At 42.8% G+C, this 23,059-nt stretch overlaps 2 protein-coding genes across 2 annotated transcripts in view; one reads left to right on the top strand and one right to left on the bottom strand.

Annotated features, from left to right (window-relative positions):
- COL8A2 (collagen type VIII alpha 2 chain) overlaps positions 1-4,984 on the top strand; it is a 197,070-nt gene extending 192,086 nt beyond the window's left edge. Inside the window, exon 5 of the mRNA XM_054999578.1 lies at positions 1,996-4,984. Within this exon, the coding sequence (XP_054855553.1) occupies positions 1,996-3,920 (1,925 nt within the window). The 3' untranslated portion in view covers positions 3,921-4,984. The remainder of the gene's footprint in view (positions 1-1,995) is intronic.
- Positions 4,985-6,253: 1,269 nt separating this feature from the next.
- ADPRS (ADP-ribosylserine hydrolase) lies at positions 6,254-21,869 on the bottom strand. Its single transcript, XM_054999579.1, has 6 exons — positions 21,629-21,869; positions 15,682-15,778; positions 14,657-14,864; positions 13,240-13,424; positions 10,047-10,147; positions 6,254-7,954 (listed from the first exon to the last, which is right to left on the bottom strand). The coding sequence occupies exons 1-6, from the start codon at positions 21,867-21,869 to the stop codon at positions 7,644-7,646; spliced, it is 1,143 nt and encodes a 380-aa protein (XP_054855554.1). The 3' UTR covers positions 6,254-7,643.
- Positions 21,870-23,059: the final 1,190 nt, after the last annotated feature.

Below are 23,059 nucleotides of genomic sequence, written 5' to 3'. Positions count from 1 at the left end.
GAGGCAGCAGGCTTGAGTGGTGCCTCTGCAGATGCAAGCGGAGAGTGGTTGACAACAGGTGCTTGGGTTCACAGTCCCTACGCATCAGGGCATCACAGGAACAGCACCACACTGCATAGGGGTCGTTGGGATGGGGCTGGAAGTGATGCCACAGTGCCTGACCAAAACAGTGACCGAGAGTTGGCGAGTCGGGGAGGTCAAAGGATTACCGGCCGCAGTGTGGCGCAGGGCTTGGAAGACAGAGTGAGGGGTGGACTGCAGGCAGGGACAGTCCCAAGAGTTTGTGATTTGAAGGAGCTGGATGTCTCCAAAACCCTGCCATTCCTCCTTAGATTCCCCCTCATCATCTTCCTCAAAAATGTTGAGATCCAGTTCCACTCCTGCCAGTGGTGAGTCCTGTTCTGCGTCCTCCAGTGCTCCCGCAGGGAGATCTACAGCACTTGGAGTCTCTGGTGCCTCCCCCCCCCCCAGTATTGCTGGGCTCTGACGGGAAACCAGGACAAGCTGTGCACTTCCTCCCCCCATGACCACCCTTGCTCTTCATTCCATGCCTCATAGTGCGAAACACAAAAATAAGTTGGAAGCAAATGAAACAAGGTAACTTTGAGGAGTTTCCGCCCTCAGGCAATGAACCCACACAAAGCTGGGTCCCAGAATAAGGCAGTGGCCCTGGGACTGGGCTTGGGGGGAGAGCCCCTAAACAACAGAGAGAGACACCTACCCAGGTGGCAGAGGTGCTCCAAATAAAAATGAGATGCACACAGTGGGTGCCCAAAAACAAGAGTAAGGTGCAACACAGAGGTGTGCTCAGCAAGCAAGAGAGAGAAAGCAAGAGGGTTAGGACCTCAGGAGGAACCACACAAAGCTGGGCCCCAGAGCAAGGCAGTGGCCCTGGGACTGGGCTTGGGGGGAGAGGCCCAAAACCAAAACCAAAGGAAACAGCAAGAGTGAGCCCTCAAAAAAGCAAAGAAAGATTTAGAAAACACACAGACAAGCAAATAAAAAAGGGGAGGCCTAGGCCCCAGAGCCAGGCTAAGGCCTGAGACTACGGTGGGGTGGGGTGGAAGAAAAAAGGCACTCTCGCGCAAAGACCTTCCTGCAGCAAGGCCAAGAGCTGCAAATAAGAGGCTTCTTTTAGTCTCTTTTAAAGAAGCAGCAGCCAAAAAGCACAATCCAAAATCCACTCTCTCTCTCTCACTACTCCAATCCCAGCAACAGGTCCTCCTCCCTCTCCCTCTGTGTCATGAGACTGAAACATGGCAGAGAGGTGCCTTTTTATAAAAAACGCTGACATAGAGCAGAACAGGAAGTCTCTGGTTGGCTGACAGACCTGCCTAACAGGGTTTGGAGGGGTTATTTTGGTGTGCTCATGGCTATAGAAGGTCCACCTCCTTGGTTGCCTAGGGGATTGACCCCCAACTCCTGGCTGTATAGGGCAGAATGGAAGCTCTTCAGATGGCTAGGAGAGCTGCCAATCAAGGGTAAGTGGGCTATGATTGGGGTTTCCAATGGTAACAAAAGGTCGGCCCATTGTTGCCTAGGGAATCAACGGATCGGCAGGCTGGTGCTGTAATTACAAATCGTTCATGAAGCTAACGAAACAGGCCAAAAATTCGTGAATTTCATGTTAATTTGGTAATAACCGCAGCCCCACAAAATGCTGTTTCGTGATTCACAAAATGGCCCATTTTGTCACGAAATTTGCTTCTTACCTTGATTCGTGCCCATGTCTACTTTGAACAGTACCTTGAAACAGTACCTCTTTGGGCATCCGTACCATATCTGCTTAAAGTCTGAGCAGCAAAAGAACCTGGTTCACATTGTAAATGTGATGTGGGGGACCTGAGTTTTAGAGAGCCATCTACAATTTCAATCCCCTCCCCCCTCAAAGTCTGCATTTTTCTTGGACTTCAAGAAGATATTTGCTAAATGTTAGAAGCAAGGTTTTCATCTCCATCATTCATTTCCACTGATGTACCTCTTTTCTCTTCGCAGATATGCCGCCACCACTACTGCCAATGGACCTCAAAGGGGAGCCTGGACCTCCTGGGAAACCTGGCCCAAGAGGTCCTGCTGGACCACCTGGCTACCCTGGGAAACCAGGCACTGGCAAGCCAGGACTTCACGGCCAACCAGGCCCTGCTGGACCACCTGGCTTTTCTGGCATAGGCAAACCAGGTATCCCAGGGCTTCCTGGCAAAGCAGGAATGAAAGGGATACCTGGTATGAAAGGTGAACCTGGCATAAGAGGAGACCAAGGGCCAAGAGGCTTGCCTGGCCCACCAGGGTTGCCTGGACCAGCTGGCATTTCGGTTAATGGTAAGCCAGGCCCATCAGGTAGTCCTGGCCTACCTGGATTCCGAGGGGAGCCCGGAGCAAAAGGAGAGCCTGGTCTTCGTGGCGAGCGTGGCATGAAGGGCGAAAATGGAGTTGGAAAACCAGGGTTGCCTGGGCCACGAGGAAATGCAGGCGCCCCTGGCCCTGCAGGGCCCCCAGGACCTATGAGCATTGGGAAACCTGGACTTGATGGGTTGCCCGGTGCTCCTGGTGAGAAGGGTGACTCGGGGCCTCCAGGTGAGACAGGACTCAATGGGCAGCCTGGGCCTATGGGTCCACGTGGCCCACCTGGAGTTGATGGAATTGGCATACCAGGTGTAGCTGGTATACCAGGCATACAAGGCCCTCTGGGTCCTAAGGGGGAACCTGGCCTTCGTGGCCTTCCTGGTATGCCTGGACCTACAGGATATGGGAAGCCAGGACTGCCTGGCTTAAAGGGAGATCGTGGTCCACCAGGCATACTCGGAGCCATTGGGGACAAAGGAGAGCCTGGAGCAGATGGTGAGCCAGGCGAGATGGGCCCCCCTGGCATTATTGGGTCACCAGGCCCTCCAGGTTCTATGGGTATGCCAGGCAAGCATGGAATTCCAGGTTCTAAAGGGGAGCCTGGACCAAGTGGGCCCGCAGGACCACCAGGCATGCGTGGGGACCAAGGGCCCAGTGGCTTTGTAGGCAAACCAGGGATACCCGGAGAGAGGGGGTTACCTGGGGCCCAAGGGATGCCTGGACCAATGGGCCCCAAAGGGGAAAATGGTTTCATAGGGCTTCCTGGGGTGCCAGGACAACCAGGGGCCATGGGCTCTAAGGGGGATGCAGGTATCCCAGGGCAACCAGGCCTTCGAGGCCCATCAGGCATACCAGGTTTACAGGGCCCTTCTGGTCCAATGGGACCCCAAGGTTTACCAGGCTTAAAAGGGGAGCCTGGCTTCCCAGGGCCACCGGGAAATGGAAAAGTAGGCGAGCCAGGACTAGTTGGTCCCACTGGGCCACCAGGGGTTCCTGGAAATCCAGGATTAAATGGGCCACCAGGACCACCAGGGCCACCAGGACCACCTGGTGCACCAGGGGTGTTTGACGAGGCAGGCATCGCTGGCCTTCATTTGCCAGATGGAGGTGTAGAAGGAGCAGTGCTGGGAAATGGCAAGCATGGAAAGCCACAATATGGCAGAGGGGAATTGTCTGCCCAGATGGTACCTGCCTTCACTGCCATCTTGACCTCACCATTCCCAGCCTCAGGTATGCCAGTAAAATTCGACAGGACTTTGTACAACGGGCATAATGGCTATAACCCAGTGACAGGGATCTTCACATGTCCCATCTCTGGCATCTACTACTTCGCCTATCATGTCCATGTTAAAGGAACTAATATCTGGGTGGCACTTTACAAGAACAATGTACCTGCCACCTATACTTATGATGAATACAAAAAGGGCTACTTGGACCAGGCTTCTGGTAGTGCTGTGCTTGAACTCAAAGAGAACGACCAAGTCTGGATCCAGATGCCGTCGGATCAAGCCAATGGTTTGTACTCCACTGAATACATCCATTCTTCTTTTTCTGGATTCCTTCTCTGTCCCACATAACAGCTGTTGGACATACCTCCTTTTATCTACTTTAGCCATAAACTGTCTTTTAAAAGAATAAATAAATACAAAACGTCACTGGGAAGATAGTACAAACTGGTGGTAAACCAGGTGTTTTGGCCAAGAAGAGATCATTAGAAGAGAGATTTTATTGGTGGGTATTTTCAGTAACATTTCTTTATGCAGAATTTAGTTTTCCCTACTGACTGTACATCACACGGATGCTAACTTGGGGATTAGTTGCCAGTCAATTCTCTTAAGATGCACAGAAGGCATTAGATCAACGGCAGCACTTGGAGCTGCAGCCTTCAACATATAAAGGTGTAGAATTCCTTATTAGATTGAGGCATCTCCTTCCAAATTTAGCATTTGCTCATGTTTCAGTTTTCTGTCATAAAATGTGATCCTAGTCAGTCTCTTGGGGTAATAAAGACTCAACAGGGTGAATTGTCAAAGTGCGGAATGCTTTGTATAAACGCCTTCTACAGAATGCTGAACACATCTCTACAGCATCCTATCCAAGGTATATAGAGAACAAGATGGCAAGCAAAGCATATTCCAAAGCCATTTAGAGACTTCTGTGAGCCCCTGCCCCCCACAAAGACTCTCTAAGTCATGGTAATCTGTTGGCAAGTAAAGTTACTCAGCGTGCACCTTGTACAAGGCAGTAGCCCGTAAACATCAACAGCCCTGAGAACAGTGATGCTTCCAGTACAAAGGCACTACAAGGCATAGCTTCCAACGCTTGCTTACTCAGCTGGAAAAGAAGGTGTTACGCTATCTTCAAAGTGCCAGTTAACAGACAGTTGTTTTTTTTTCAAGATGTGTAAATTTTTTGTTATTGTTGGTGCGGGTGGCAAAAGTACCCAACCATGAAATTTTTGATTTACGAGAAGTAGAGTTCATTGTAACTTTCCATTCAGTTGTTTTTACAACGGTGCTATTAGCTACTTAATGTTATTCACAAGTATAGTGCAATATCTATCACAAAAAAGGTGCAAAATGTTATGTGCAAAGATTTCTGTGATTAAGAAAAAAGGAATAATTTCATTGTCTTTTTTTTACCACTGTCTCATTAATGCTTGAAATGTCACCCATCTGACTCTGGTTTACAAGGTTACAGCTTTTGGAGAAGAGGAGGTATGGATTGTTGGTCATGTGAATTTCTTTGCTGACTAGGAGCATTCAAATCCCTGTGTTCTACAGAGTGCCTTACAAAATAATAATGCCTTACGTTGCTACAAAACAGAGAGAGAAAGTGAGAGACCTCATCCTGGAGAAATGAGATGCTGTTTAAATGATACCACATAAAACTATGCTAAGAAGCCCTTTCTGTATAGACCTGTGTTGAAGAAACAAAAAGAACAATGAATCCAGTTTGTATTCAAAGACCATTCTTTTCATGCATCCAGGATGCCCACAATATGGCCAGTGATTTGGTATAACTCTCCAGGTTTAATGTAGATATATTTAAACCATATTAGAAAGAAAAGATACACACACAATCAGTGCTGAGTTTGTGATGTGTTCTAGGGCAAAAGGTGTGGGGCGGGACCCCAATCTGGATTACAGAAAGTAGTAACAACTAAAGGAGAGTACTGAGGAATTGGGGTGGGGGGCTGCTTTTGTCTGTGCTTCCTTCTTCCTCTAACAAACTGTGTGACTTAGACACCACAAAGTATAGGCCTAAGATTTCCTATTCCATCTGATGTTTTCAGAAATTCCTGAAGATGGGGAATGCCAAAGGCAAACTGCACCTGCAGTAAGATTTTTCATTTCACATTGAGTCACAACAGGCTAGGTTTGAAGAAGCTCAAGTGCACACATTTCCTCTGTGTCTAATATTAGAAGAAGAATGCTTGGAGTCTTGTGCCCTTGAGTTAAATGTATTTTCCCGTGGAGAAGAGCATTAAAGCTTCCATTTTTAACACTATCAGATCAAAGAAAATGTGTTACTATTTAACAGAGTCACACTGCCAGAAGTGGAAAGAGTGGTGGATAAGTATTCTAACAGCAGCTCAGGATCACATTAAATCCAAGATCCGCTCCCAAGTGCCTTGTACACAATTTTATTTATACTGTGTTCTAACAGAAACACAACCTTTTTTTTCTTTGTAGATTCCTTACTTGTGTTCTGTCTGGCAAAAAAACAAAAATGACTAATATGCACAAACTTAGTAATATTATTGGATTCAGTTCTATACGTACCATTTTGCAGCCTCGATATTCTCATACAAAGCATAAAAACTTCTGCATTCATATAACTTTTTTTTACTTTAAAACACATCATATCAAAAGGTATCATTATTACACAAATGAACAGGCTGGTTGGCAAGTCATGGATTAGTTTATTTTTACTGAAGTAAAAACATACCTGGTATTTGTCCGAGATAAATGTTGGGTTTTCATGTACAAAAAAAGGGGGAAATTTGGTTTCAGTCGGTAGAAAGATCAGGTTTGAAGACTTCAACTATGCATTACAATATGCATTTTTATATACCAATTCTTACTTTTTTAAAAAAAAAATTGCCTCTAGTATCTTCATTTCTAACCTAGTATATAGAGGGTTTTTTTAGTTTTGTAAATACTTATGTTACATGCACTGTTTCATAGTAAATTTGGTTTAAAATGCACTCTTATTTTGTGATCAAAAACTGGCCTTCACTTCTGAATTGAAACTACAGTACTTGATTGTATTGACCCAACATCAATAAATCTTATTTTACAAAAAAAATTGTATTTCAGTCATCCCCTGTAAGAAAATTAAGCCTATGTAAAAACATTTGCATTACTCATCTTTAGTTTGTTCTTAAGTCATCATTTGCAACATGAAATAAAATATGAAGGTTTGTAAACCAGGGAATACCAAAGGCCCAGTCTCCCTGCCATACCCATCCATTCAAGGACTGATCCAGTTAGGGGTCACGTGATGCGTACGGAGGCTCCCCCCAACTTCCAAGGGTCAGGGTATCGTTAATTAACAGGGAAGCCCTTCCTTGAGGGGAACTATCCTTTCTGCATTGGAGAACTGCAGAGCTTTCTGCTGGGACTTGATTCTTCAATTTGTGTCAGCTTAAATTTGGTTACTTTGTTCCCTGTAATCAAAATACAAGAAGCTCCCTTGATACCTTTGATTTATAGGTAGCAGCTTTTAAAAATTTACTAATTACTCTTGATATGAAAGATGTGCAGAGAATCAGACTCCAGAAGTCCTACTCAGTCACAAGAGGAAATATAATGTAACAGTCAGAGGGAAAAGGCAACTTACATTCAGAATCCAGAAGACTTGTTTGATGAACTTGCACCCGAGCGTGAGCTGTAGGGCCAGGCTTACAAGCTTTGCCCTTTATCTTAGTTGTTGTAAGTACAGCTTCCCATTCTACCTCTAGCACAGCCCAACTGCTACACAGGGCAAGCTTACTTTTCAAACCACTGCGAAGTTCACCTTGAGCCAAGGACCTTGAAATGCACAGATGCCTGGCACAGCGAACAAAGAGGTTCCTTGATCTGACACCAAGATTTAACAGTAAGATTAGAGAGGGTGTTAAAAAAAAAAAAAGCTCTCCAGCAGCAAGCAAATGAGCATTTGGTTATACAGAATCATCATCAAGACATTCAGTGCTTCCTAAGAGTATTTCCCTTGATGGAACAATCCCCTTTAATTTCAGATGTGCTTTACATCCTCTGAAGGATGAACAGAGATTGCAGGGCACAAACAGCCCATTACTGGGTACCAGATTCCCTCTGGCGTTGACAATAGAGTTCATACAAACTATCAGCTAGTTTCTCTGTCTCTTCAAAAGACTCACAGCTATGCTTCCAGTTTTGGGGTACTTGCTCTTCCCCATAATAAGCTCCAGCTATGGCTCCAGCCATGGTTGCAATGGTGTCCGTATCCCCACCCAGTGAGATGCAGTAGATGATGGTCCGCTGCAGGCAATTGTAGTCCTCGGGGATATCTGGATGGGATTCCATGCAGCGCAGGAAGGAATATATGGCAGTAGGGACTGAATGCAGAGCTGCAATGCCATTGCCTAAAAAAAAAAAAACCTTTTAACAAGGCACTTCAGATACACTTAACCTTCTACCACATTGCTCACATTAAGTCCCAGGTTAATGCAAGGATGCTGCTTTAAGGTAATAGGTGGATGCTTTTCTTGCCCTTATACTGTAGCATGCAAAACTGTCTTGATGTAGAGAGCCATAACCCCAGCCATATCAAAGCTTAGATGATGCTGGCACAGAGACAAATTGCAAGTAAGTCTTGACATCCAATCCATTGCAGATGGGAGGGTCAGGCTTTGAGTACCCAGTCAGCAGCCCCAAGCGACTCACTTATTTTCTCTGAACCTCAGTTCTCCATCTGCGTTACAACTTCAGAGGGGTAAACAGTTCAGCGAGCTAATGATCATAAAAACATTACCTATGCTATTTATTTATGTTATTTAAGATCCAGCTTTCTCAGAGACTCAAGGTGGATTACACAGTGTAAGTCAATACGCTCAACAGCTGGGACATTCAATAAATAATACAACAGGTTATGGATTGCAGAAATCCAGAGATGACACATTGCTGAAACAAAACGTAAGTAATCTGACATGACATATTAAATGGTGTGGAAACTTCCAATAGGGGCATAACAGACAATACCTTGTAGTAAAGTCTATAGACCATGTCCCAGAGCATCTCTCTAAGCCATTTCTTGCAGCACAGCCATATTACCTGAGTAAAAAGCCTGTAGATAATATTGCATATGGTCTTTTCTATCAGCGATACTTGGTGGTAGAGAGTTGACTAATGCCAGCACCTGGTGGGGTTTTCATGGCAAGAGACTAACAGAGGTGCTTTGCCATTGCCTCCCTCTGCAACCCTGGTCTTCCTTGGACGTCTCCCATCCAATTGCTAACCAAGGCCGATCCTGCTTAGCTTTTGAGATCTGACCAGATCAGGCTCACCTGGCAGCCTGGGCTATTCATCAGTGATACTGTACTCATCATCATCATCATCATCATCATCATCATATAAAAATAACATTCAATTTATATACCACCCTTCAGGACAACTTAATGCCCACTCAGAGCATTTGACCAGAGCTGTCAGGCTTTCTTCCAAGATGTGTGAAATATGTGAAGATAGAGATCACAGCAGTTTGCAGTGCCCTCTCAGTTTAGTATTGGGAATGTTTAATAACAACAACAACATTCGATTTATATACTGCCCTTATATACTGCAACTTAACACCCACTCAGAGTGGTTTACAAAGTATGTTATTATTATCCCCAACATCTTGTGAGGGATGAGAGAGCTCCAGGAAGCTATGACTGACCCAAGGTCACCCAGCTGGCTTCAAGTGAAGAAATGGGGAATCAAACCCAGCTCTCCAAATTAGAGTCCTGCACTCTTAACCACTACACCAAACACCACAGGAGTGGACAGAGGAAGCAGGTTCTGCAGGTCTGGCTAAGTGAGGGAGGCAAGGTAGGAAATTGGACCAGCACTAGGTTTCAGCATCCCCACTTGGCCCCCCTCCCTTCACTTAAAGCAACAGCAGCAGTTGCTGCTACTGTGCAGGGGGATAAGTGCATCTGTTGGGGAGGAGAGAGCAAAGGCCCTCGCAACAGTGGCAGTAGGAAAGAACACGTCCTAAAGCTGGACTGCACATCAAGCTCAGCATTTCCTCACCTACCTCCAACCAACGAAAAGCCTCAGAATGCTGTGAACCAAGAGAGAGTCTGGGAAGGGAGGGGAAAGAGCAATGTGATGCTAAAAGCAGAAAGACCTCCCTGATGTTACTGCAGTTGTTGCTATTACAGGACTCGGAGGAAACATGCTGCCAAGATAAACGTGCTCCCAACTTCAATCATGTTACAAAGGAGGAAGTCATTTAAGATGTTGTAAAGATGCTTTTTATGTGCATGTGAAACACCCGCCTATTAGTTTCACAGGATGACCACCTACAACCACCACCAAGACTTTGAGAGAGGATCCAACAGAATGCTGCTTACTCCCACTCCAGTGCCCTTGATAAAGTCATACACAATAATTGCATCATCATATGGCTTGCAGAGTATACAGCTTTCTGGAAACAAAACTGGGACCACTTCTTGCAGTGAGAAACATGCTTACCTAATTCGTCTAGCACATCTGAATTCGGCACGGTGCTCTGTTCCAGAAATCCTTTGATCTTCTTTAGCCGCTTTGAAAAGGGCAATTCTTCATAGCCAAGCCTGGAGACGAGAGTCAGGGTGAAACAAATGCTTCAGTATGCTGCCCTCTAGTGTTTCATCTAGGTATATGTATGGCCTGCCTCTGCTCCCGATATCCAGAGTAATAATTAATAATAACAACATTCGATTTATATACCGCCCTTCAGGGCAACTTAATGCCTACTCAGAGAGGTTTACAAAGTATGTCATTATTATCCCCAAAACAAAACACCCTGTGAGGTGGGTGGGGCTGAGAGAGCTCCAGAGAACTGTGACTAGCCCAAGGTCACCCAGCTGGCTTCAAGGGGAGGAGTGAGGATCCAGCTCTCCACATTAGAGTCCCATGCTCTTAACCACTACACCAAACTGGCTGTAGGCAAGTATATTAAGCAGTATGGAGACGAGTCAAGTGCCCCATTTACTGTACTGATTTTTGTACATTAGTCATATTTACACAATTACATTCTTAGCTGCTTTGGGTAAATACCAGACTAGGTCATAATCCTAGACACTTCGTAAGGGAGTGTTTTAAAGTATTTAGACAGGTGTTTTAAAGTATTTTTTCCATCAGCCAATCATTTAGATAAAAACACAAGCCAGTTTTAACTAGAAAATGCAAACAGCTATCTGGGATTTCAGCCCTAATCATCAAATCTTTATCACTTTAAAATTAATTAACTGAATATTGCTTATTCTAGAACAAGGAGTCTGATGTTTCCGATTAAATCCCTTAGAATATACAAGGATTTCTTCTTCTCACTATGATAGGGAATAGGGATACTAGAGCATTTTGTGCGGAGACAAGTACAAAAGAAATTACAAGTTATCTGATAAAACCCTGTAACAATAACTTTTCAAATACCACAATTACAACTTCAACACAGCTCTGCCTCCCTTTAGAAATAAATTCACCTGGGCATTACAGGCATTCTGCAACTAAAGGGAGGGTGATGGGGGGGGCTATAGCATTGATCCCAATCAAAATGTATTTAGGAATAACTCAGCAGAGTCCAGCTCCAGAGCTGTTTCCACACCAAGGATTTTGCACATTTCAGCCACCATACGGTTGCGCTTTCCCTCCATGTTTCCACAGACATTTAACAGGCAGTTCCTTCTGCCCAAAAGACCCCAAACCCTGTTGTATTTTAAACCTGTGTTAAAACACATACACAGACAGACAGACACACAAACAGTATTTCCTGGGCAAGAAGCTATCAACAGCAGCAGTTTCTTGTGCCTGAAGGGGAAACAGCATAATTGAAAGGTTTTGGTGAAATGCTAATCAGTTACTTGTTAATGACTGAAAGGAGCCAGTCCACCACAGAAATTAATGTAACAGAAGATAATGGCCTGCCTTTAAGACAGAAGGGAGGGAATAGTTGGGAAGGGGTTGTCTTGGGTTTTTTTTATTGTGTTATTCCTATCCAGCATTATGCTTGCTCATGGTTGTTGTTTTTTTTAAAGTCAGAGGAGAATCACCCACAGTTCAAGCCACCTTTTAAGAAGGGGATCATTGACGGTGTCTGCAAATACATAAGATTTTTTTAAAAAAAAATTTTAAGGTCTTGCATTATTTCTATGCAGCATTACCCATGTTCCTCATAATAAAAATAGATTACAACAGGGTAGACAACGAATCCTGACATTCACACGAGAATACAATCTGGGGAGTGCTTCAATGCACATAAGGTATGAAAGAAAAATCACTGCTAACGGGAAAGAAAATGAATTACCCTGGGAGGACTGGAATCTCCATTGCAGGGGTTATTTCATACAGAATCGCATCAGCAACGCTACTAAACCGTGAAAAATCTCCCTGGTCTAGAAGCAGCCCAGATCAGCATATTCCCTTTCCCTCTGGCCAAATTAAAGCTGGTTAAATAATCCCCAAGGCTCAATACAGAATTTTGACTTTCTTTGGATGTGTGTGTCTTGACTCTCTTTGCTCACAATGCCTGGTGTTATCTGCTCTGTAAATATATTGCTGCAGTGCACATAAGTGCTGGTTGTTGCATTGCTGAGATTTACATCATGGAGAGAGACTGGGGGAACTGAAGAGTGCATTGGTGGGTGATAGTTCCCTTGGCAAAGAAGGTCACACTTGTCCACCTCTAAATTGTTGAATATCTTTTCAAAAATACCATCCTGATAACCTGATATATGACATACCATATTTATCCTAAGAATCAAACTACTGCAATGACCTCAAAACTTAGAGACAGATGCCAAAACAGACAAAAAGCAGTCTCTTAAAAACAAAATTTGTAAGAATAACTATTTCAGATATAAGGACAGGGACTATGGCATAGGAAGACTGTATTCTAGGCAAAAATCCTTCAAATTGCATAAGCAGCTGAAGTACCAAAGAGCAATAAAGTAGAAAACTGAGCTGCAGGAATGTATATGGCTATACACAATTATGCACAATGAATGGTTATCTAAACTACCTCCAGATTCTGCCCTTTTCATCTGTTTAAAAAAAATGTCTGCACTCTTCAACCAACACACTTCATCAACCCGAGGTTGGCTAAAACACACAGCCAAAACAACTGGCCCCATATCTAGAAGTAGAAGTTCACCAACCCTCCTGGGTCATTTTCTCTCATGCAAACATTGGAGAACAGTCTGTTCCCCCACCTCAAGCATGGAACAATTTTTTTTCTTTAACCACAGATGGATGTCCTCTTATATATACTGTCCAATTCCTCTATAATAGACATATCCCTCACTTTAGCCTCCTCTATAAACAAGTAGTGAGAAAGTGAGCTAACGTCACAGCCATAATACAACAGTAGTTATGAGCGGACTCAAATACATGAAAAACAGCAAGCAGTTAGTTGGGGCCACAGAGCAGATGTTATTCCACCGAGTGCAGTCACAACAGAGAACTTTCCAAATAATGCTGGCAGCCAGCACAAAATCCTTAAAAGCCCAGTCTTTCCAGCCCTCCCACTTATCCCTCCTAACACCAGGGAAAAAGTGAAAATTCATCATGTGAGCAGCTCACATGAAATGGAAAGTTTTCCTTTGGTCACATCTAAAGATGACAGAACACCTCTTAGGAAGTTCAGTGAGAAGCAACAAGTCATTTCCTTCTGGCAGACACTACTTACATTCGTGCATCAGCGACAGACTTATCATCCATTTCCACATCTTCCATGTGGCCGATCAGCTGCTCCAGGAACCTGTCCCGATTCAGCTCCCCCTGGAGAGCATAGTGAACTGCTAAGGCCTGTAGTATGGCTCCATTATAACCCAGGGAGTTGGAGTGGGTCAGCTCGGCACTCAGTTTAGCAAACTGCAGAAGACAGTGTTTGAAAAGCTAAGCCTGAAGAAGTGAAAAACAAACAAGCAGGTTTGTGTGTCCATCTTATCAACTTTCAGACAATGGGTAGTACCATAGGAAGTAGAGACAAGATCCCAGAGCAGTCATGCAATGCTCATTGGCCTTCCCCAGAAGTTCCTCCATGTGAGCAATGTGCAATATCTTTGCTACTAAGTCTCAGCTGTAGCATGAATCAACAGCTTAGCAGTAATTCAGGCTTAATAAACTCCTACAAATTGATCTTGCTGTGGTCTTAACGTTTTCTAATTGCTTGTTATAGTTTATGGTAAAAGAGGGATAAAAATGAATCTATAAATAAATTCAGATAGATTTCTACTCCTAATGTTCACTGACTGTCATCTTAGACCACCAAGTTGCAGCTAGAAAAGTTGACAGACTACAAAAAAGAAAGCTAGACAGAAGGTACCAATTGAGGACACGCAGATTCACTTAGAGTACCACCTTATCTTATGAAAGCTTCAGCCAAAGCTTGAGTTAGAACAACATGGGCATTCAAGCACAAGCCAGTAGTAAGTAAACTTTCCTCTAGAAACATCCCTAGTAGAAAGGCTGTATCCTGATAGGCTTTGCTAATAATTTCAATTCTAGGATGAGACTCTCTTCAAGTAACTTGTCTAAAACTTTCTTGTTGGACTTCACAGCACACTTGAAAAGTGAACTTAATCAATCTGCTTAAGTTCACTGTTCTTGCATTCGGCTGTAAGGTAAAAACTTCGCACACTTCGTGTGAACAAGTGGCTTGCCATTTGTTCACACAATCTCTTTTCTCCTCTGCAACTAATTAGCACCTCCCTGGCTTGTAGCAAACCAAATTTTGCCATTTCATTTGAAATAGCATGTCCTTGCCCTTGCTTGGCAAACAAGGAATGAAAACTGGGAACAATCTTTGGTTTGCAATCTTAGCTTGCAGTGAAAGTGCAAACCAGAGTTTGCAAGTTAGAAGGTAGCTACAGTTTACCCTAAGCCAATCAATTACTAATTAATTTGCCATACATGAGAGGAAAAACTGGGAGGGGCCTGAAGGATTTCAACCTCAGAGTCCTTCCAGACTCATTCTTGAAAGGCCAAAACCATGACTTGCATTGTGAATTCATCACAATGTGTGTATAGGGCTTTGAGTACTTAGGGAAAAGTGCTAAATACTAAGTATTACTATTGCAGGAAATCCATAAGATAAATTATACCTTCTTCACATCTTGAACATTAGAGTAAGCCAATGGGATGCCTGCTACCCTCATGGCACCACCATTACCATAGGAACCTTTCCCATTAAACTGCTGTCTTGCTGGCTCAAAAACGTCTCTGCACTTGGGGCTGAGGAGCTTCTTGAACACCGTAATCACACCCCTTCCATAGGTCCGGTCAGGGTCTTTCTTGTATTCTTCAGCAAACCTGCCAAAGGGAGATTGCATTGAAACTCAATACACTTACACAGCAGCCCTGTTCACAAGTTATAGGGAATGTACACACAATCCAAGTATACTTAATTTTTCTTTACACGTGTGTTGAGCAATTCTCATGTTACATTCAACACCTGTACAGTGGAACATGTGATTTAAATGCTACATTCATCCAGGCACGGGTCTCCAATGTAATTCTTAATGTGAACGAGCATTCACTGTAACATGTGAACAGGGCTACCGAGGGCTTGGTATACATATACAGAGCTGCTAATGTCAGAAAAGAATGACCACATTTGGATCAAAAATCAATCACTGTGGGTGAAATTGGAGGACATGTACAAGAAACATACTCGTCAGCTTGCCTAACAATGACAAATACTTTATCCAGATGAGTGGACTGACCATGTTACTTAATCAAACTAGTGTTGACAAATTCTATTGTCACTTAAAAGACGGTAGCTCATGACGCAGATTCTCCTTAAGGGTACATAACTTTAGGGCTGCTGCTGCTATTATTCCTTAGCTGCATTTAGAAAATATACACAAAGATATGGCTAGACTCTGACCAGAGAGGCAAACCTCTGTAAGGGTAATAAAATCTGAGACACATGTCTAGAAAACCTGGGTAGTGGTGAGAGTCAGAAACTGCTGAAAATCTGAGGAGAAATGCTCTCTGAGCACATCTCTTTTTCTACCAAGTCAAGCAAGAAGCCTCATTCACTGGCAGTGCTCTCCAAGGTTTCAAGCAGAGGTTTTTTCCCAAACAAAACCCAAGATTTTGTTTATAGCTATGGTTTCCTTCTTACCGCTTTGCCATATCCACTTCATCAAAATCTTGCTTGGCCAACAGCGACCTCACTACAGAGTGTGTCATGGCTGTGTCATCACTGTAAAAGAGGGTTTCTGAAATGTCAGAGAAATAATAATATATAAACATATGGCAGGCAAATTCAGATGCTGCTACAAAGACTTTTCTGCTGAGATTTGAGGGGGAAAGTAAAGTTCTGAAGCACAGAAACAAAAACATGATTCAGAGAACATAAACTGAGCAGTTTGGTGTAGTGGTTAAGAGCAGCAGAACTCTAATTGGGAGAACCAGGTTTGATTCCCCTCGTCTCCACTTGAATCCAGCTGGGTGACCTTGGGTCAGTCACAAAGTACCCTCAAAGCTTCTCAGAGCTCACTCAGCCCCACCCAAAGTGACTGCCATGAGGATAATAGCACCACACTTTGTAAACTGCTCTGAGCGGGTGGTAAATAAATTAAATGTTATTGTTATTGTTGTTGTTATAAATGTATTCAAGTTGCCACCTATATGTCAGATGGAGATGGCCATTTAGAAATGGATATTGTAGAATAACAACACAAGCCAGACCAGAGTAATAGCCATTTCCACAATTCTGAAATGCAGCACCATGGCTAACTAAAGTATAATGGTGGTACATACGGCGACATATAGCATAAACATAAAAATTACAGATGAAGGCACGGATAAATGTATATACCACAAGAATTCAGAAGAAAGAACAGCCACCGTGAAGAGTAAAAAATGGGACAAAACAAGAAAGACATATCTTTCAAGAATTCAGAGAGTCAATCAGTTCCTTAGTAAAACAAACATGCATCTAAAACATCCCTACGGGGAGCAGGAAGAATGGCATATTACTAGCATAAGAAAGAAAGAAAAATCAACCAAAGCACCATGTTGCTCATACTGTAATAAAATAAACATTTCCACCCCAAAATAATGTCACCTATAAACCCTGGCAGAACAGAGCACATACTGGCAACAGACAACCCCACACTGAAATAGTAACCATATTTTTAATAGTTGAAACATTTTTTCACAGTTAAAAATGAAGGTAAGCTTCAGTTTTATAGTGAAAAAAGAGCTATGTTTAGAGTAAGAGAAAGAACTAATATGCTCTCAGAAGAGCCTGTATTTCTAACACTGAAAGCATATGCACTCGGAAATCAATGGTTGTAGACTGGATTAACTGGAGAAAAAGATGGTGACCGGAGCAGACGTGTAATCTGGAGCTCTGTGGTTTTTAACTCCATTTTATCTTTTTTAATTGAGCTTTTCTGGCATATAATTCAGGCTGCACACTGCTAGGAGTAACCTGGACACCCTTTTGGACAACTGTTTGCTGTTTTAAATATTTTATCTTTTCACTCTGGATGCTAGGAGTAATCTCAGAGGCCTGTGCTGAAAGGAATGACTGGCTACAGGTAGATTAATTGCAACAGAGAACGTCTGTGGTTTTTAACATAAGAAAATCCTGTTCAACACCATCTCTTCGCCCAACTAGGAGAGAGGTAAGACAGACAGACTTAACTGAATCTTTCAGACAAAAGGTAAGAAGATTGCTTGCAAGTTCCTTATTAAGCTTCAGATGGATTGATATAACTTTAAACTGTTATTCTGGGAGACCCAGCGAGCAAATTGAAGACAGTGGCATTTAGGAAGAAAAATTTACCAGACTGGATTAATTCATCATAGGATTGCATTGTAATTAAGTCCCTAGATGAAACAGTCAAGGTACAGATGGTAAAGTGGGCAATAAATTGTAATAATGAAATAACAATGGAAGAGTGGGAACAACTGTGGAAAAATACGTTAAAAATATCAACATGTACCAGTATAAGAGAGAATGGCTATAAAATGCTATATAGATGGTATTTAACACCGAAAAAATTAGCCATAGCCAATAAACATCTATCTAATAAGTGTTGGAAATGTAAGGAGCATGAAGGCTCTCTATTTCATATGTGGACTTACCGTAAGGCTAGAGACTTTTGATCTAAAATTTGTGTTGAGATGTCTTTGATACTTCAGTATAATGTTGTTAAAAATCCAGAAATGTTGTTATTATCTTTGCATTTAGAAGATGTTAATAGAAATGACAAGACATTGTTATATATTATATGATAACAGCAGCAAGAATGTTATATGCTCAATACTGGAAGAAAGAAGAAATACCTGAAATTGAAGAATGGACAAGGAAATTGTTGTACATGGCTGAAATGGACAAGTTAACAAGAAATTTGGAAGATCAAGATCCAAATATGTTTTTGGAAGATTGGAAAAAACTAAAAAAATATATGGAAAAGAGATGGGATGTTAAGGGATAATTATGGTCTTTTGAAGGGTTTTAAAGATATTAAGTAAGAAAAGATTTAGTTAAGATCTTTACCAATAACGAGATAAGAACAACTATAGTATAGAAATAATGTGATAATAATAACGGGGGGTTGGAGTGCTGTTGGAAGTCAATATGGAAAAGGGGGAGGGGAGGGGATGGGGAAATATATCTGTGGGAAATAAAATGAACTGTATGTGTTTTAATCCGATTGTATTGACCCATCCAATAAAAACTATTTTGCATTGTAATTAAGTCCCTGCTCCAAGCATACTTCCTCTGAGGACAGATATAGTTCTGTTAAATCAAGAGTACAAACTGATCCAATCACTAAATACAGACCAAGGACTGTCGTTTGGCTAGGAGGCAAGTTCAGAACCACAAATCATGCAGAGATGCAACAAACAGCTTCCTCTACAGTAGTGTCCTCTGGGCTTATAAGGCCCTTTAACTATTTTGTTAATCCTCAAAGCACCCTAAGAATTCTCTTCACAGCATTTTTTGGGAGTTGTTGTCAAATCATATCATTATCACTACCACCTCACTGATGAGCCTGTAAAATGAGACAGATAAATTTATAGTAATAAATAAAGTGATAGTTAGGGTCACCATACCCCACAGATTAGAATCCTACTTCACAAGAAAAAATCAGAGAACAGATGTTTTTCTTTCAAAGTAAGTTTCAAGCCATTAACAAAAAGAGAATGCCAGGCAACCTCAGAAGGAACGGGAGAAAAGATATTATTCAGAAAGTTAAGGGAAAAGTACTCTGCACCTGTTCAAACTCCTACTTGGTTAGGAGTTTATCCCTTCCTAGAGGGATGAGCAACCCTCTGGAATTCAAAACCGGTTCCAGCAGTTAAAACTAAACAAGGATGCAAGGGGTGGGAAGAGCTCCCCAGAGCTTCAAAGGGGTCACACCCAGCCACCACCCTCTCTGCAGGTACAATACAAGCACCACATATATTTAAATTATCAGTTGTGTTTCATTAAAAAACATGGTCTTATTACATACAGCACAATAACATTACAGTATTCTGCTTAGCAGGACAGTAAGAATCTTATTAAATGTAACAACATGATATTAATACAGTCTTACATATCTTAAAAATCTAACAGTTCTGCAGACTACAGCACAAAGCAAACTATTTACATCAAAACAAAAACAGATGGACTGATAAAGAGCACAACTGGAGACCAACAGGAGTATAAGACACACAAGTCCCTTTCCTCATAAAAGGCAGTCATTTTTATTATACTTGGAACAGTACTTTCATTTCAAACCCAATTCCCCAGAACTTAGACCAACACTCTAACCACTATACATGCTGCCTCTTTTTATTAATGTATTATTGAGTTATCTGATGTTTTTATGAACAGCTACAAAAATATTTTTTTAAAGAGTAAGATTTGGCAAAACTAGGGCTATCATACTTTGGTCACATCATGAGAAAACATGATTCTTTGGAAAAGTCAATAATGCTAGGAAAAGTGGAAGGCAGTAGGAAAAGAGGAAGACCTAAAACAAGATGTCTTGACTCAATAAAAGTAACCACGTCCTCCAGTTTGTAGGATCTGAGCAAGTCTATTAATGATAGGACATTTCAGAAGTCTTTCCTTCATAAGGTCACTATAGGTCAGAGGCGACTTGAAGGCACATAAGACACACAACGCACACAAGATTTGATGTAGTAAGTTACTCTGTTAAGAGACAGAGTATACATATGGGCGCACATGTAAGGAAGGATAGGAGGAAAATGTAAACAGTGGGGCCAAAAACACAAAACCATCAGTCAGGTATTTCCTTAGCTGTTGGTTTGTTTCCAACACAAAAAACAGAGGTGGGCCGTGACTCATGCTATAGCATCTGCTTTACACACAGAAGGTCTCGACCCTTGCCATTTCCAGTTAAAAGTATTAGGCAGTAGGTGGTGCAAAAGGCAAGAAGTCTGGAGAGCTGCTGCCAGTCAGAGTATACAATACAGACCTAGATAGAACAAAGATCTGCCTCAGTAGCCCTGGCCACATGTTACAGTGAACACATGTACATCCTGTATATATGTGTACACATCTTTTTGTAAGAGTCAATGTATGTTCACTTTACAAATGAAACTAGGGGCTAGGACCTAGATAAATATGGGGCTTAAACCACACATTCAACTGTACGTTCATTGAAGATAACATGAAAATGAATGCATACAGAAAAATCCAGTGTACACTGCACATGGATTGCACATGTGTTCACTGTTACTTGTGAACAGGATTAGTTATAAGGCAGCTTCATGGCTGCATGTGTGTTCTGTGCAAAGATCACAGACTGACCTTGACAGATCAAGCATCTGACTCAACAGAAGGCAACCAGGAAGGGCCGTGGCTCAGTGATACAGCAACTGCTTTGCTTGTAGAAGGTCCCAAACTCTACCATTACCAGGTAGCTGAGACTCTGGAGAACTGTTGCTGGTCAGAGTACATAAGACAGAGTATAAGGCAGCTTCACACGTTCACATGTGTTCTTTGCAAAGATTACCAGATCATATAACCCATAGGGTGGACCCTCCAGTCTGGGGAATGATATACAATGAAAAGTCTCCCAAACCAACGGAAGAAAACCCCATGTGCTTCACTCATCTAACAAAATGAGGTGAAATGGAAGCTGAGGCTGAAAGAAAACATAACTCGTCTTTAAGATGCTGTACGCCTCCTCTTTCTTTTAACCACCTACATTGTTATAGCATTTAATAAGGTAACTGTGTGTGTGGGGGGGCTGCATTCACAAGACAACCACAAGAAAACAACACGAATGACCAATCTCTTTTATTTAATTGCTTAATGACGCATTTTAAGAGATAATAATTGAGTTGTATTCATTGCCATTACTCACCTTGGATGCCAAAAAGTGAGGCACATAAATACTCACCAAGCAAATAAATAAATGACAAGTGTAGTGATTACAGTGTCAGAATAAATTCTGAGAGACCTGGGTTCAAATCCTTCCTTGCTGTGAAGCTTTCTGGAAGACCCTGGCCCAGTCACACTCTTGGCACCCAATCTACCTGCCCTGCCGTTGTGAGGACAATATCGGCCCTAACTTTTGGTCAGTCACACTCTCAGCACCCAGCCTACCTTGCTGAGTTGCTGTGAGGACAGTAATGGTTCTAACTTTGAAACTGTCTCAGCCGAACCTGCCTCACAGAACTGTTGTGAGAATTAGAGGAAAGAATCACCCTGGAGTTGGTTGGAAGGAAGACAGGGTTAAAACCTAGTAAATAAATAAATGAGCACTACTCTCTACTTTCTTCACCTCCTTCCATAAATTTGTCATTTGAGGGGCTTGTTCCTTTCTCTACCCCATAGAAAAATCTCGGGGTCTTCTACGCCCCCTCCTCTACTCACGAAGAGACTTTACTCGGACTGAGAAAATCATACAGGGTTAAAGGGGAGGGGGCTGCAAAACAAGGCTCACCCCCCTCCTCCCCATACTACAATTTACAATATAATTTGTGTAGAAGGTCCCCCTGGAAAGGCTTCAGAGACCACCTTCCTCTCTATGCCATGGAGGGAGTGGGGCGGAATGACCGTTTCTCCTCAGCTGAGGTAAGAAGAGACTCACTCCTAGCGCCGCAGATAGGGTCGTCGCCCGTCGCGGGTCCCTCCTCCTCTTTCTCCGGCGGCTGCAAGGAGCGCACGAAGTGCAGCAGCTCCGTCAGGCTGACCGACTCCAGGGCCTCGAAGCCGCCACCCAGGCAGTCGCCCAGCAGAGCCCCGAGAAGACAGCCCCGGAACCGGCTGCGGCTGAAGAGGGAGCCCGCCGCGGTCGCCAAGCCGCTTCCCGCCACCCCGGCCGCCGCCATCTTTACCTGCCCTCTGCTGAGTGAAGGAAAGAGAGCGACGCCCCGCGGCTGGCAGGAGGGAGAGCCAGAGTCGCTCCCTTTCCCCCACCTCGGTCTTCGTTTTCCGTGAAAATTGAGACTCGTTTCTAAAGGTTCCCCAGAGTCTTGTTTATGATTACTAGAGCAAAATAAAATAAAATGAAAATGTAGTGGTAGCTTAAAGGGAGTTTCAGGAAGGTAGCCGTGCTGGTCTGCAGTAGAACAGCAGGATTAAGTCCAGTGGCACCTTGAGAAACCAACAAGATTTTTTGGGGTGAAAGCTTTCTAGAATCAGAGCTCCTTTCTTAAGATACCAGCCGGTATATAGGTATTCAGATACCAGGTATCTGAAGAAGGTAGCTTTGGCTCTAAAAAGCTCATGCCACAAAATTCAGACACCTTAAAGACTAACGTTTACTTAAAATACGAGTTTTCCTGGGTCACTGGATGACAAAGTGGGCTGAAAGCTCATAGTGAAATGACTGTCTTTAAGGTGCCACTGGATTTGTTTTATTTTGCAGTAACTATGAACAAGAGCCTGGCCAGGGCACCTTTAGAGACTAGCCTAAGTTTCAGAGGCGCCACCCAAATCCTAAAACAGTCCCCAAATCCATGTAATATCTTTTATTAGAAACAGTCAAATTGACCAAACAAAACACTGTGCAAGCTTTCAAGCTTTGCATAACTCTTCATTAGGCTGGATGTTATTTAAAAAATTAAGATGGGGGAAGAAAAACACATTTTTTCAGGACATGGTTTTAAAGGCTGATCTGTGCATCTTTAAGGAAGACAGGCAAGCACTTAGCTTAACTTTATTGCTGGTGCGGTTGGTCTCTGGGTACAGTTTTAACACATTCACTAGTAGCAAGCTAAACTCAGTCCATGTTGTCCATTCTTTGTTCTTTTACTAAAGTACAGAAGCCAAAATTGTCCATCCAAAATTGTCTCAAATGCCAAACGAAGCACAGTTCCCCTGGAAGTGCTGTAATGCCTGTGATAAATTTAAAGTTTTGTGCTTTCATTCTTTGACGATTCTGGACTTCCTTGACTGAAATTAGGTACCTTTGAAACAGAAAAAATGTTGTACAGCCAGATTGGTCAATGCAAAATCCCAAAACAAGAACAAAATCTCTATAATGCTGTTTGGACCAACCAAATTGGCACAAAACATT

The sequence above is a fragment of the Eublepharis macularius genome, chromosome 15 (genome assembly GCF_028583425.1).
Source record: "Eublepharis macularius isolate TG4126 chromosome 15, MPM_Emac_v1.0, whole genome shotgun sequence".
Classification (NCBI taxonomy): Eukaryota; Metazoa; Chordata; class Lepidosauria; order Squamata; family Eublepharidae; genus Eublepharis; species Eublepharis macularius.
The sequence above is the reverse complement of the archived record's forward strand: the minus strand, read 5'-3'. Positions and strand labels throughout refer to the sequence as shown.